This window comes from Schistosoma mansoni, chromosome W (assembly GCF_000237925.1).
Source record: "Schistosoma mansoni strain Puerto Rico chromosome W, complete genome".
Lineage (NCBI taxonomy): Eukaryota > Metazoa > Platyhelminthes > Trematoda > Strigeidida > Schistosomatidae > Schistosoma > Schistosoma mansoni.
Genome location: NC_031502.1, coordinates 24,279,015 through 24,295,066, shown reverse-complemented (window position 1 = coordinate 24,295,066; position 16,052 = coordinate 24,279,015). Strand labels below are relative to the sequence as shown.

The 16,052-nt window shown below is 36.8% G+C and overlaps 1 protein-coding gene across 1 annotated transcript in view; it reads right to left on the bottom strand.

Annotated features, from left to right (window-relative positions):
• Smp_133740 (hypothetical protein) overlaps positions 1-10,709 on the bottom strand; it is a gene marked incomplete at its 5' end in the record, with an annotated part of 35,140 nt that extends 24,431 nt beyond the window's left edge. Inside the window, 7 exons of the mRNA XM_018789067.1 lie at positions 127-442; positions 2,721-2,857; positions 3,187-3,409; positions 3,864-4,157; positions 7,985-8,363; positions 9,484-9,570; positions 10,575-10,709. Of these exons, the coding sequence (XP_018654547.1) occupies positions 127-442; positions 2,721-2,857; positions 3,187-3,409; positions 3,864-4,157; positions 7,985-8,363; positions 9,484-9,570; positions 10,575-10,709 (1,571 nt within the window). The remainder of the gene's footprint in view (positions 1-126; positions 443-2,720; positions 2,858-3,186; positions 3,410-3,863; positions 4,158-7,984; positions 8,364-9,483; positions 9,571-10,574) is intronic.
• Positions 10,710-16,052: the final 5,343 nt, after the last annotated feature.

The window sequence follows — 16,052 nt, the reverse complement described above, 5'->3', positions numbered from 1 at the left end:
TAACTCATGGAAAAGTCATGATTCAGAGGTCGAAAAAGTAAAAACGGTCATGAAGCAAACCAGAAACCAGTACAAGTTAAAAATGCAAAGAAAACAAAGTTTTTAAAAAAGGGATGTATGACTTACAAATATTGCAGTTCAATAGGAATTTCACTAGTCCCTCCATCACAAAGATTTTTAGGTTCTTTATTATCAAGAACAGAAGTACTCCAGTTAGACCACAATTTCACTAAACCTATTAACGAAGTGAGAGTATGGATTCGAACCTCCGGTGTAAGTATATCTGCAAGACGGAACCCTAATGTATCAAGCAGTGTGAAAACAAGTGAGCAGGAAAAGTAGTTGGAGACTTTTGGCTCAGTGGTACCACATAAAACTGCATATTTGGGTTCCGTATTTGAGGTATTGTAAGACCATAATGGTTGAAGTTTAGTTAATAAGCCTATGAAAAAATGTTGTGAAATCTACTGTTAGGAAAATATTTCTAAATAAAGAAATTTTGGGAAAATTGGCGCTAAAAAATAAGAAGTTATTATTTATCTAAGCATTTGGAAAAGAGACACTCAAGTTTAAAAGCATATGCGGTATTAAGGTAAAACACGATAATTCTGAGAATTGTGATAATATCGTCAAACTACTGACGTATGTCTCGGTAGTACAGCTTTTGAAAGTGATTTTTTCGGAATCACAGATTAATTCATTTGACATGACAACAAAAATTGTTCAGATATCCCTACTTAATTCAAGTGTGCATGTGACCGGAAATTTATCGGGTTGTTATTAACAACAACCTGCTTCTAATACAGTGGTCTAGAGCACTTTAACAACTGCTAGGAAAAGTTCAATGACCAGAATCATTTACAACTGTGTTACTTTGTTACAAGGACATAATTATTCAGGCTACAAATTCTACACGATACAACAACGATGTTATTGAGATCATTTTCGGTAAGGATTATCTGTATCCACCTATAACACGGTTTATTTTAGCCGATAAAGCAAATACAATACAAACTACTGTTTCCAACACCAGTAAAAACAACGATGATTCAAATCATTCTCTCCTACCTATAACTATCAAGGGACAATGGGGGGTTAGAGTCACTTCCAAGGTGTGGAAGAAGAAATTTACGTCAGGAAGTCCGATCCAATTCAAACAATAGCAGTTCCCAAAAAGTTAGGAGAAAAAAATATATGCTTACTAATATACCCAAGTTAGTGAACATATATATATGAAAAAACCAAACGACAAACAGTCCTCACAGATATCTTACGTGAACGAACCTTATGTAAGCCAGAACTTATGCCCGGTAATTGATGGTGTTATATACTAGCGAAGACATAAGTACGGGTAACTCCAAGGACCTATTATTGGACTATTATTCTATGTATATTCCTATTGTATAACTATTCAGTAACTAGACTATCTATATCTATATTTATCTTGTTATAAGCTTCATTTTGACCTATTGATTATTATCATATGATTTACTGTTCCTATGTTATACTCAGTTTATTGATTATTGTCTCCCACGCTTACAGCCACATTTGGCTTGGTTTTGTACAAATATTATTTTCTATTTTATGGTGTGATGTGGCCTGTCTGTCTGATATATAAACAAAGTATGCTTGAAATAAACGATTCATATTGTTGAGGCTGCTATCGGTGTTCTGGACTCAAGTGGACGGGCTAGGCGGATTAAGGACCAATAAGGGCGCGAGATTACTCATACTAATCGAACGTCATTGTCTCAGTGTTAAGGTCGGAGAAGTCGTATTTTATTGGCGGATAATTCACGCGAGTTACGTCCTTGTTAAATTTGTAAGGCCATAACGAATTAGCGACGACCTTGATCAAGACATAACAATTGGCGACGGCTAGGTCAAGACATAACAGATGGAATATAGTCCGGTTGCTGGTCTCATTGAATAAATCTTTAGACAAAAGCTTGGAGTTGTTATTTAGTAAAACCACATGTTTTAATTTAATAACAGTATTATTATTATTATTTTGTACAGTTCAAGAGCCCAAGCATGGAAAAACTGAATTTGTGACGCATATAAGTACTATAACTCATTTGGAAAGTAGGTTGTTTATGCGCTCAGCTTTGAGTGACACTACTTATGTGAGGGCCAGTGATACTAGGTGTCTGCCCGAACAGAAGTGGATGGAGCAGCGCTGGAACCAAAGGCCTCGTTAATCGTTAATCCGAATAAAATTTGAAACAAACCACTACTTTCACTTAGAGGCCATTTGTTGAGATGAATCAATCAGCTAGTAAGGTTGAAGCAATACGATGGCATATTTAAATCGTTTCACAATGTTCTGGTGTTCGGTTAATGATTTTCATGAAGGGAATGGGACTGAATATATTATTAAAATCATATGCAATGTGGTGTGATAAGAGTAGAACTTGATAGCAAGATACCAACATCGATCTAAAAGCAAAACAATACAGTATGGATTGAAATATCCTCTGGGTTAATTAAAACCTATGGTAAACTATTAGAACGACTTCGTGAATACTTAGTACCGGGAATTCAGCGAAGCAGAACGAAACCACCCTTAAACCCATAAAATCTCCAGCTTTCAGCAGTTTTGATGTATTCTAGTCAGTGTTTTGGTACGTCAAAAAAGTGATTATTCTCATATATGAAAAAAGAACAAAAACAAATACCAAATACTATATACAGTATGGATAAAAACAAACAACACCCACACAAAATCCTATTCACGTTATTTGATTCCACTTCGCGACAAGCTAGAATACGGCAAAAGGTTTCTATAATAGCTGGTGTAGACAGCATATTGGAATTCGGAAGGACCGAGAATTTTTGTAGGAAGAAGTGTAAAACTCTGAAAACAGAGTGAGAAAGAAAAAGCAAATCCTTGTTGATTACATCATGGCTCATGGAACTTTATGTTTAAAAAGGCCTAGCTGAAGCAGAAATTTAAACAACGCGAAATTTCAGGCGAAAAAAATCTATTTAATCTACATTTTATTCGGTTTCCAAGAAAAAACGCACAAATAATTCTTAGTAGTGCTTTGCTTGACGAATGTTGGTTTTACTGGCTGAAGTAAATATAGTCAAGCTCGAAACAACTAAAGAACGTGTGTCCACAAATTAAAGCTAATGCTAATAGTGCTGAACTGGTTCAAAAACAAGAATTAACATTGTACTTACAGCATTCTTACATGAACGGACATTGTACGCATAAGATGGTGAGATAAAGGTTGTAAGCGACCATAGGCAGATAGATCGTATGGAAAATCAACTTTCCCATTTTTTATTAATCGTGACCATAAAACTCCATGTTCCAGTTTCTGATTATCCTTTGCAGTTTCATTTGTCCAGAATATGTCTATCAACCTTTGTATTAACTGACTAACTTCATTATCTGTACTAACTAAAAACAAGAAATAGTTGTCGATTAGTAAGTTAGCATACATATCAAAATAAATAAATCATTCAGTCAGTCAGCTAGAACGTAGGACCAGGCACACATATGCATCGGTCCAAGTTGCCATACCTCGTTAGCACAACAAGATGAACACTGGATTTATAGAAATAGTTAATTTAGTGGTGGTAGTATATAAAAGATAGGTTGTATATAAGGATATAATATAGGAAGGAAAGACGTTATGAAGCAATTTTAATCTTAAGGTTTAAGGGAAGATAAAGAGTGTATACACCTGCACCATTGTGATCGATTCTGAGCCATGCCACCGAGTCTCCAAACATTGGTTACGATAGTCATTAGCGACAAATGATTCTTCACTTACTAATCATAACACAAGAGATAAAGAAAAATTATGCACAGATGTAGTTACAAAAGAATTTAAATTAATGAATTCACTTACAAGCATTTAGTACAACGAAAAGTTGGTTCCACGTCAACTTTGAAACTAAATGAACAGAACTATTAGATATTTGAGTAGAACTGACAGATTGTACTAGTGCTTGCATACGACGTGATATGCGGGATTCTATTGGTCTGAGTGCTGGTGGCATAACACGTGGCAAGTGATCTTGACCAAGTCGACTTTTACGTAAAACATGTTGCCAGAGGCAAACAGGAGCTGTAGCCAAATGCAAAAGTCGACCTTGGCGTTTCCAGCAAGCTGTAGAGGAGCGAAAATGGGGAGGAAGTAAACCTGATACAAAATAAATAAAAATACATTGTTATATGACAAGTAAACCGCAATCAGTATTATTTTTTTAATATATGAAGAATGTATTAAGATTTTACGGTAACATAGATACTAACTGTATACGGTGTCTACAGAACAATCTAGTATGAAATTAGTCTAATACTAATTATTTGTAGCGGTGTTTTTGAACTGATCAGTTAGTCTAGCTTATTTCTCTTCAATACCGACTTTCTGGTAAACATTATATGACAAAACATAAACCACATTAAACTACATGAGAACTAGAGTCCTATATTTCCGCAATATCGATTAAATGATTTCATTTGGAGGTATACACTTAGACCAACGCTCCATATTAATCCGGAAAGGATTTCCGGATGTGCACTCAGCATTGCAATTCAGGTGGTAAAATGTGCATGAGAATAGTTCAGAAATAGGACTTTCCCACTGAATACTTCCAAATGGATGGCAAATGACGTAGGAATAAGTCATCCTCACGACTTTCCAGTCTTCATATTTTGACAAAATGGCTTGACATGAGCATACAGTACCATAGATGATAGACAAATCAAGATATGGTTTACGATAACAAAAACCTCAAAGTCCTTAAGCACCTCCTCATGAATCTGTATGAGAAATAACACATTCAGCCATTATTTTGTTGCTGTACTTAACCAGAAGTCTAAGGAACGACCGTGAGCAGTGGTGGGCAACGAAAGCGGCTGTAGGTAACACAAGACAGCTTTTCAGACTAATAAAGGAAACTGGAATAAAGAATTTAAGTGTAAGCGAGACAATCTCGGAAAAATACCAGTCTTATCTGCTTTCAGTTCAGACGTTTAGAACGATGGGCGGAACACTTTAAAGAACAGTTTAGCTGGCCTTCAGCTACTCTACAGTTACTGACCATTCCCAAACAATCTGAATGGAACATTGAGGTAGGTCCCCCAACTCTAGCTTAAGTTCAAAAGGCTATAGCTCATCTGAAACGAGGAAAAGCATCTGGTCCAGACGGATTGGCTCGAGAGGTCTTTGAGTATGGTGGTCTAATTTGAGCGATTAAGTTGACTAATATTTTAGCTAAAATCTGAGAGTTGGACATGATCCTACCTGAGTGGTCCACAATCTCTGATTGGCTTTTGCCAACTTACGTCACCTATGGTGAAGGAGAGATATCCGTCTTTCAAAAAAAGAAAGAGTATACTGTGTGGTAGTTACTACCATTGAAGTAACTACTTCTCTGAATACGGTGTTCATCTTGTTGTGTTAATGAGGTGTGGTAACTTAACCGATCCATATATGTGCCTGGTCCTACGTTGTAGCTAACTGACTGTATTCGTAAATCATTTGGGCTGCCAGATATCCAGAGCAATCCTACACGGATCGTATGTTGTGCAAGGCTAGAAAGACATGTTATTGCAACGGCACATGGTAAGCGAGAAATGAAAGTGCAAGCTGGTTTACTGGGAGTGAATCATAAACCTGGTCGAAATCACTGTACACATCCGTTTGCACCGATCCAGTATTATATATATATATATATATATATATACAAAAGTCACGCATATATATATATATGCGTGACTTTTGTACATATATAGTCCGTCTTTGGAGAATAAATCTTCCTATGCACTTGTTGTCCCCTCCAGCTCCTTAGTTGATTAGACAAGGCATTAGGATATGTGGATTATATGTTAAATAAGACCGGAGAAGATAACTTTATTTTAAATTTTTAAGCTAACTTTATTTCCATTTCGAAGCCTTTCACCATTAAGTTCGGGTTTATTTATATTTGTTTCCGGTAACTTAATAGTTACTCCCTAAGGTCATACATGCACTACTGATTGACTAAAATGTTCTGAAACCAAGCGTGATCCCCAAGTACCCAACATTAAACATCCTGATGTAAATCGGGAAAACGATTTTATATGTGCATATTGCGTTGCAGAAATCAGAAGAGTTCTTCAGTTTTTGATTCAAAACGTGCATCCAACGCATGATTTACTGACTATAGTCAGTAACACTGGGTTCAGATTATGCTAGTGCGTGTTATAATGGACGATAGACGTGAAACTAAACCATCCCATAAGATATTTATTAACATCGATTTTGTGTACAGTAGGTAACTGGTAAATATAAGAGTAAAATTTCACCATATTTATTTGAGCATCCACGAATCAGAACCTGGATGTAACCAATGACGAATTTTATTACCAACTTAATGAATATTTTAACCTCAAACATCCAAAGGATATCATGGAGCTGACCAGAAGTTCAATAGTAAAACTCAGATTCGTATTCAGTGATGAGATACATCTAAGTGATCAATGACGACAAGTCAATCACAGGTAGATGCATCTATATTAAAACCTGGGTAAAAAAAATTGGCGAGTATTTTACTGTAGACAGTGACAGAAACGTCTGAGAAACTGAAGAGTTGTTTACGCTTCATTCATATACCAGCTACATTATGTTTGTCTTCGGTTTGGTGCTACCAGGCATTTTTCTCTTGATTTAAAGGCGATTCACTGGATAAAAATATGGTTTACATTTGTTTCTTAAAAAGATATCTCTCAGAATTTGCGTGCTTAAGTTTGGCGCTGATGCAGTAAAATCGCAATATACTATTAACAGGGTTAGTTTAACTCAATGAATGAAAAATTGAGATCACGAAAATATCACGTATATTACACCGCATTGTCTTTATATCACGTACTTACTCAAATGATCTACTTGTTACAGTAAAAAATTTCGTAAAGACACGAACAATACTGAATAAATTAACATCTTATCCGCCATTAACGAAAGCAAAAACACAAGGATACGGCATAATGGACGAGAAAAACTGGCGAGAGATAATAAGCTAGACAACTGCTGAATGGTCTGCCTGAAAATCGTTCTCGATACTCATATTACGGTTGAAATGCTCCTGAGTTACTGTTAGTCTCAATAAGGAGAGAAAAAAGACATCTAATCAAGTCGGTCATGGATGTCACCAAAGCATCTCTCGTGTATTTTTGGGTCGCCGAGTGAGTAATGTTGATGTTAGGCACAAGGTACTGGGTAAAGACAGCAAATCAGTCGGTGAGATAGCCTACCTTCATCAACTGAGGTGACTGGTATGTGGCACGTATGCCCAACTACCAACTACCTTGACGGGCGATGTTATGTAATGTAGGAGAAGACTGGAATAAAATTAAGGGCAACCAAACTAGGACATGCCATCAGTCCATAAAGTTACAGACAATTGAACTGTGCCATGTCGGTGGTTGGGGTCTGAGCGATTATCGTAACCCATGGTTAAAGACTGGACTAATTCAGGTGCACTCACTCTCTCTCTTCCCTTCGAATCCGAGTTCTGAAATCTCCTTGTGTTCTTTTTTAATCTCTTCTAATATCACTGGTTCGGTAATTATTTCTACTCTGAGATTTATCTTGGTTATTTTACCTCGCTGTGGTAATGCGGTAAGGTGACTTGAACCAATAGATATATTGTCCCGTTTTACGTTGCACATGACTAATTGACTAGGGTCAGCTACACAAGTTCTTTTCAAACCATACCTACTGAATCCCAATCAACAGGAAGCCTAGGTTTATCGCTTCTTGTTGGCTATCTCCAACCACTTAATCTTGCCATATGGTGCATACGAGATCAACTCATTAAGGCTAGTGACCACATTTAAACCTGATCGCAGTACCAGTAAATAGACCACTTATTTTTTTAAAAATCGTCAAAATAAGTTTATATTAGCGGTAGATTATCGTAAGATCTCTCAGGCTAAAAAAACCTATCAAGAAAGGTATATAGCTATTCACTAAAGACAGCTTACTCTCGGTTTCATTCTGAATACATTCGTTGTCTGAATCCTCAGCAGAAGTGGAGCTTTGTTCTTGTACTTCATTTTCATTATCTCTATAGGTAACAAGTTCACGATTGAGATCAGAGCTATCGATATCCATCTTTTTGGAGATAGGAAATTGAGAAACACTCAACTTAGTATTTTCTGTTGTACTACTTAGTTCTTTGCCTAAGATGTTTTTGGGCAGAACTCCATCTTTTTGTGTCAAACTAATCTCACTATCATTTGATTGACCAGTGGAATCTTTTCTACTACAGCATGGTATAGGAAGATCGATAGCTCGGTCAGGATCTTCAGCTTCAGGGAACAAAATATCGAAAAGCCGGAGGCAAGGGACGAAATCTGTTAACTAAAATATCAAAATTGCAGGTTTATAATCGTAATACATAAACCATGTATATAAATTATAAGGTTGGATTACGGATTAATCATCTAAACCTTAATTTATATACGCTAACCAAACATTGGGTTTCATTCTTCAAGATACTATGAAATCTCCGGTCAATCGGTGAACTCCACTACAAATAATATACAGGTAAACAATAGTAAGGACTAAATAACAAGGTGAAATCTCGTGTATCAGACTAGGGAGGAATAGAGAGCTTGACTAACTATTATTATTAGACTGTCGTTTAGAAAAAAACACTAGGTAACAATTTAGAGGATTCAAGGTGTCAAAACTTTAATGAACCCGAAACTGGTTAAATTTATTTCTAGACAAACTTCCGAAAACTTTTATATCATACACACAGAGTAAAATGGAGTTGTTTTCACTTGAAAACTAAACCATATAACACGAAATCCTTGTCAGAGTTGACCATATGCTGTTACCTTTGATTTGTTTATAAACTAGTATCAGTATTTTAAAAAACCTCAGTCAATCATAGTAAGCAAGGAAGGAATAAATAATATCTAACTTCAGCTTAAACTTTAACGACTTTAAATAGCTGAAAGTAGGCACCGGTATATCTGTGTATAAAAATTCCTCACTTGTGAAGAAAGTACTAAATATACATTACAATAAGACAGAGACTCTGGATACAGTAACTGCTTCTAGTGTTAATACTGATAACTTGGTATTTTTAGAATAACTGAACACAAATAATCTCTGTCTCTCCAAATAAAATGTACCCAGGTCCTGGTACTAATTTGAATAATACAATATTGATTAGTATACTTAAAGGAACTGGAGTAGAATGCTTCACGTAATACACTTTTAACGTGTGATTCTGTAAATGAGAATCCGTTAGTCTATGTAGTGGATCAAAGTATTTGAGTGTTTCAGTGAACCATGAAACCCACTAACTACATATCTTGATGACCTATACCTTGTACTGAAGTGAAACTATGGAAGGTCTGAAAATTGCAATCTAAGACAAAATATTTCTTAAGCTTAGTTAAACAACACACATTAAACAAACGGTTTTTTGCTAATTAACCAAACTGGGAAAAACATGATATCTACCAACCATATTTTTTCCAATGAATCCTGAAGTAGCATTTAGCACGAACCACATTACATAATGGCTTGACTTAGTCCACGTACGACCTTCCAACTGCGAAACGGAAGAAAATGTATGCACGAAGACAACTTCAAATATTGTTAAAACAATAAGATATCTGACTATAAAAACAAGACAAATAGCATTCTGCGCATTAATAATTGTGCTAAACTTTTATGTTAATGTCAACTAAACATATTCAACAGAGAAATATATTTACAAACAACACAAAAACTAAGACTTATGCATTGATGGTCAATATCATTCACTGTATGTAGGATAATAAAAATAATAATGCGCGACTTATTGGGATCTTTGTATCACAAGAGGAATCAAAATCCGGAGATTAAAGACGGACAATCCTTCGACATCATCTACATTTATAGCTGGCATAAGACGCTTATTAGCTCCTACTGATTCATTTCCCTGGATATAAACAATGAAACTGATGGTTTACTGGAAATAACTTCCTAAGAGGTATGAATATAGTATATTCAGACATTTAAGGGGTTAAATGCGACTCAGGATCACAGAAACAACGGTCGTTCTGTATATTCTTTTATCTTCAGTGTAAAAAGAAAGGTAAGTTAAGATCTAACCAAAAGCTTTGTGACCTTACCTCTATGTAAGCTTATCTCTCATTGATAGTGATTTTTGAGTCTGTGAAAATTTTTCAACTCAGTCGGCTCGGGCATGTGTTACTTATGCCTAGTCACAGTCTACTTCGAAGCTCAATGGCAGGATAGATGTACCTACATCCTAGTGTTTTTGTTCATACCGGAATATGACGAGACGCGTGTCTTGAGCTGCACTGAAGTTTGTTAAAAATTATGACTAAACAGAAATACTAGAGAAATCTGTTCAACATGCACATATGCCAAAAACAAATCCTCAATTATAGTCTTCGATGTCAACAACGAGAATATACAAACGCTTATTGCTGTTTAGTTCTAAAAAGCCAAGTCAATAACAGCCTAAGCAGAAAATAAAACGCCTAGGTTTTCCACAAAAATTGCTCGACCAAATCGAGATGCAAAGTTTCACAAAATTGTGCTTACTTTTGAATTAAGTTTGACGACGATTTCATTAAATCTAACCGTGCTGTTTAGCATGAAGGTAATCATGACACTTATTAAATGTTCGAATATTGTACGATTCCACGGTTCGTCGTTTGTACATTCCAACAATTCCATAACCTGAACAATTAATTCAACTAACGCAAGTTCCAGGCCCACAGATCGGGTTTTCTTCCGTAGTATTTAGTTAGTGAGTAGCATTAAACGAAACAACACCAAAATGAAGGGGATATAAATTTTGAACCTAACTGAATCAGTATGTAATAATCCAAAATGCAATAATAATAATGTGCAACATACAACATACAGTGGTAGTGTACTAGCAATATACAACATACTTGTAAGTACAGGTTAGTATATTATTCAGGTGAGTCATTGAAGTTAAAGGAGGATGAAGAAACCAAATACATATTTTATTTAGGATTACAGGTTGAATCAGTGGTTAGGGTAGTGAGATCAATTTCTCCCTAAGATCTGTACGAATACAGTAATTAAGTCCCTAACCACCTATATTTTGATGGATGGAAATACTTCTAAGAGTCAGTTCACTAGTTCAAGGTTATGTAAGTTTTTACTTTTAGAACCACAGTCGAACAATTGTATTGATGTCTAGGTCTCATAAATCATTTCAACGCGATCTCGTAACTAGCATAGTATCTTTAAGACAAATAGTTGTGGCAGTAGTTCAGAAACTCGAATTAGCTGTTGGGTTATCAATCTGGAAATATCTTAATTCAGTTTAGACAGTATTGTTGGACACCATACACTATATATAGCTTAGAGCCCAGTATGTCCAATAGTGACTCATGAATAATATTCGTTTCCGTAATTTTAGTTCGGAATGCACAAAACTCCCAATCACAATAGGTAATAAGTAGGTTGGGAGTATACTAATTTCTCTTGTCAAATTTTCGGTCACTTATAATAAAATCACAAAATAGTTGTATGCATAATATTAATCCGGTAACAATTCAATTTTAACTTGGGCATCTTTTTATGTCCACATTTTTAAAACTTAAAATATGCAAATTTCAAAAACACAGAAAACCTACAACTTTTCCGCTCGCAGGATCAAGCATTCCAGTTGTAAGTTCAAAACTTCGCAGCTGACCCAAAACTGTACACAAGAGAGGCAGCTGTGAGCTTGTAAGAAAGTCAGGATATCGCATAGCACCTTTGATAGAAGTCAAAACGAGATTAGAAGAATCCAGTCTATAGTTTGGAGCACTCAATGAGGTTATTCCACAGAAAGGAGTCATGGCATGGTAAACTAGAAAGACAAAAGGTTTTGTGTTAAAACTGATGCTTCAAATTTAGGTACATGTGAATATACTTGATAAGGCATTTTCCAATCATTTAAAACTACAAACCACTCTAACAGTCTTCAGCTTGAACCAACATTGTTAGTATACTTGAAAAACAGGGATATTAGATCGACCAGGTAAAACATACAATTTGGTTACCTAAGGATCTACAGAGCTTTTAAATTACCGTCAGTCGCAACTCAGTATATCCATGGAAAACGATAATTATTATTACTTAATACAAAACGTTCCTAAACCTTTTTACTAAAGGTGTTTTACTAGACGCAAATATTTACACAGGGGTAAATAAACGTACTTAGTTACTTCAAGAAAAATTAAAAACTCAAAAAGACTGTATTGGGGCAAGAAGTATGGAAACTTCGTTATTGTATTATAGCGTATGATGAAAAAGTGTAAAAAAATTACTTTATTAAACTTATAAGATTAAAGTATTTAATAGACACTTATCAATCACTCATTTAGTAACAAAGTAGATCCTGCTACGCACCTACAAAGGTTCACGTTGCCATACTCCATGGCGAAGATAAAATTGTCAGGTCAAACCCCAGATTAGTAGGGTTGTAGTATATGCTACCTATGTCTGTAGACATAAAGTGTGTAGCATCAGTCAGAAGAGGAATGCCAGATGACGCTGGGACTGCCATAACCTGGAAAAGCGTGGCCACAGATCCAATTGATCATGGTATAGGTACTGTCTTGAGTCAGTCTGATAGTGCTGGAATACGTGTGTAGTGTCCCTACACCTACTGAACAGAAGTATACAGTTGTCGTAAAGGAGTGTTAACGATTGTGTGGGCAGTAGAAGAATGGAGACCACACCTACTTGGTAGATGATTTCACATTGAGGCTGATCATAAACCTCTACAGTGGTTAAGAACAGCAAAGAACCCTCATGGGAAGTTGACGTAATGGATGTTACGTCTGCATGAGTGCGATTTCAGTATCTAGCATGATCTAGGAAAGGAAAATGTAGTAGCGAGCTACTTATCAAGGCCGGACATAGAAGTTGAGCTCCCACTGACAACATACGCAGTGAATAATCTAGGGGAAGATCCACTAGAACTTGTCTGGTAGCAGAAGATTGACCCTAACCTTCGAGATGTAATTAGAGTGATAAAAGAAGGAGCAGAGACTGACAAACGGGTGATGGATGAGGAGGTAACAATGTTTCTTCGGCAGAAGGAAAGACTGAAGGTGAAAGTATACTGAACCCTGACTTGGTGGGATGATGACGAGAATCGGGTGGCGTTAATCTCGAAGAACTTGCGGCATTAGATGATTCATGAGTGTCACCGGGTAGAGCATACAAGTACCGCAAGAAAGACGTATTTGCTACGACAAAGTGCGTGCTGGTCAGGTATGGAAGACGATGTGGCCCAATACGTGTTAACTTGAAAGCGGTGCCAACTAATGAAAAGTGATAGATAAATAGATAAATAAATAAATACAACAACCATCACAGTCAGTCTCAGTAACCGCATTTGGTGATTTATGGTCTGTGGATGTAATGAGACTGTTTCCACAAACGGCAAGCGGTAACTAGTACCTACTAGTGACGACGGAACATGCTACGCATTGAGTAAACGCCATAGCCATTGCAGACCAGCGAGCAACAACAGTGACTTGAGTAGTAATCCAGCACATTGATGCGGGTCAAGGAATACCGAGGTTGATGTTAACCGGCCAAGGTCCCTGTTTCGAAAGTGACAAGTCTCAAGTCCGTTTAGAGCAGTTTGGCATCAAGAGGATACGAACTATACCGCACCACAGAAAGAAACAACCGGATGTTAAAGGGATGGTTCGCTTTTAAGAAAGAGTTGTCGTTAGTTTTGCTGACGCATCATGTCTCTATACAAGGAGCAACCAAGAAGTCACCTTTCCTGCTGCTTTATGGTAGAGAACTGAGACTTTCATTACATAATAAGACCTGGTCAAAACAAAAGAGGTGGACGGCAACAAAGTTAAGGAAGAAGTGAGAGGCAATCAGGAATGTGAGAGGGCAACAAATATCAGGCACAAAGAAGATGAAACCGTAGAGAAAGAAGTCGAAGCCCTTTTCAGCGGGAGATCTGGCAAAGTACACAGAACGGGAATACATAAATAAGCAGAATATAAAAAATTATGAGGAATTCAGAAGCTTAGAATTTAGAAGACAAGGAATGAAAGCGACTGCACCATTCCAAACAACTTTGACCCATATCATTCAGTCTCTAACCATTGGTTACGACAACCACGCAGACCACAACCAGGTAGTCTACACCGATTAACATGCCTCATTCCACTTGCCAATGACTTCATGGACTGGTGCCATGTTTTGGTTTGGCCACTCCTAGCTTTTTCCATTCGTAGTTATCATTGGTCCGCTGCGCCGACAACATTGATCAGACTGTCCTGCCCTCCATCGCTGATGATGACTGACCCAGCTAACAAGGCGGAAGTCTATAAGGGACTCCGACTCCTGAAGCACTACAAATCGCAAGGACCATATGACTTACCTCTGACCCTTTTTAAAAATGGTCAGCTTCTAATTAAGGAACTGACTGAGTTGTTTACAATGATCTGGAAATTAGAGAGTGTTCCAACATCATGGGATGAGTCGATTGTTGTCCCTATCTTTAAAAAGTGTTCACGTCGTTTCTGCAACAACCACCGGGGGGTAAGTCTACTTCCGATTGCGTCCAGACTATTGGCTTCCGTCATACTTCGTAGATTGTTCGAAACCTGAGAAAGACTGACTCTAGAGGAGCAGATTGGTTTTCGTCCTGGTCAAGGATATATTTGCTATATCTTCACTCTCCTTCAAATGTTAGAATACTGTCATACTTATTACAAGCCAAAAACCCTAGTGTTTCTTGATATTAGGGTCGCCTTCGATCCGTTGGACAGGACTGTTCTCCAGGATTGTCTATTGAAGAAGTGTGCCTGAGAAGTTTGTCAACATCTTGAAAGCCTTATATGCTAACACCTCAGGTAGAGTGAGGGCACACAACCACTAGTATTATTGTTGTTTCTGAAGTAATACCTTGTACATGTAAATGAATCTACTGTAGTTTTTGTTCATACTGATTAATAATAATATATATATTTCTGCAGGAGCAGGTACACGCCATTTTTACAGGCATGATCTACAATTTACAACATATACTGGTTCACAGTGTGCATCTCAGGCATGGTTGTTAAGTAATTATAATCTATAGAAGTTAAAATCAGTTCATTCGTTCAGATTAATGTGTTTTCATCAGAATTTTTTCCAAAGGGACATTGCGTCCACGTTACATACCAGTTCCAATCTCGACAGAAAGTGTATTAGGGTTTCGGTCGTGCTGAGTATTTATGTAATGCAGCTTTTTGAGTTTATGGTTGTTATAAAGTAGGCTTGTGGAGCGCCTGGTTCGAACTATGACCTTGGGAAAGCGCGTTCGTCGAGCTTGTTCCAGATGTCAGAAGTTACATAGCTTCACCTTCAGAGCAAGATTCTGAAGAGAAAAAAAAGAAAAAGAAACCGAGGAGCAGCAAGGCATTTGGATATGAACGATAAACAGTGCTTAATATTTAGTGGTGGAACAAATGGAGGTATGATAAATTATTAGATTAAATTGATACTAGCTCATGTTGCAAGAGTGAACTGTGATTAGGGGCTCCAGAGGAGAGAATGCAGTAATAAAGAACAATGAGTTGTGATATTTATCAAGGTGGAGTAGGTTCCAATGAAGGAGGGAAGTCAAGGTTGGAATGAGGAAGAACAGAGAGTTGAGTGGAGTTAAGAGACAGATAAAATCAAAATGTGATTATGTTAGAGGTAGTTGAAAACAATTAGGGTGGGATTACGTAATGATTGAATAATTTATAGACGTAGTTGAAAACAGTTAGGGTGGGTTACGTAATAATTGAATAAGATTTGGATAGTTCATATAATTAGGAGAGACAAATGAGCGGAAATGTGTGAGAGAAAGGGTGGTTTAAGAATTGGGTAGTCATATTAGATTTTTGTGATTTTTGACGTAATAACACGGACATTATCTTATTCCTCAATTCATTCGCTGTTTCATTAGGAAGTATGTTCAATGTTGGTTCGATTGCTGGTATAATATTGAAAGACGATAACTGTGGTCTATTGATATTGAAATTGAGACCC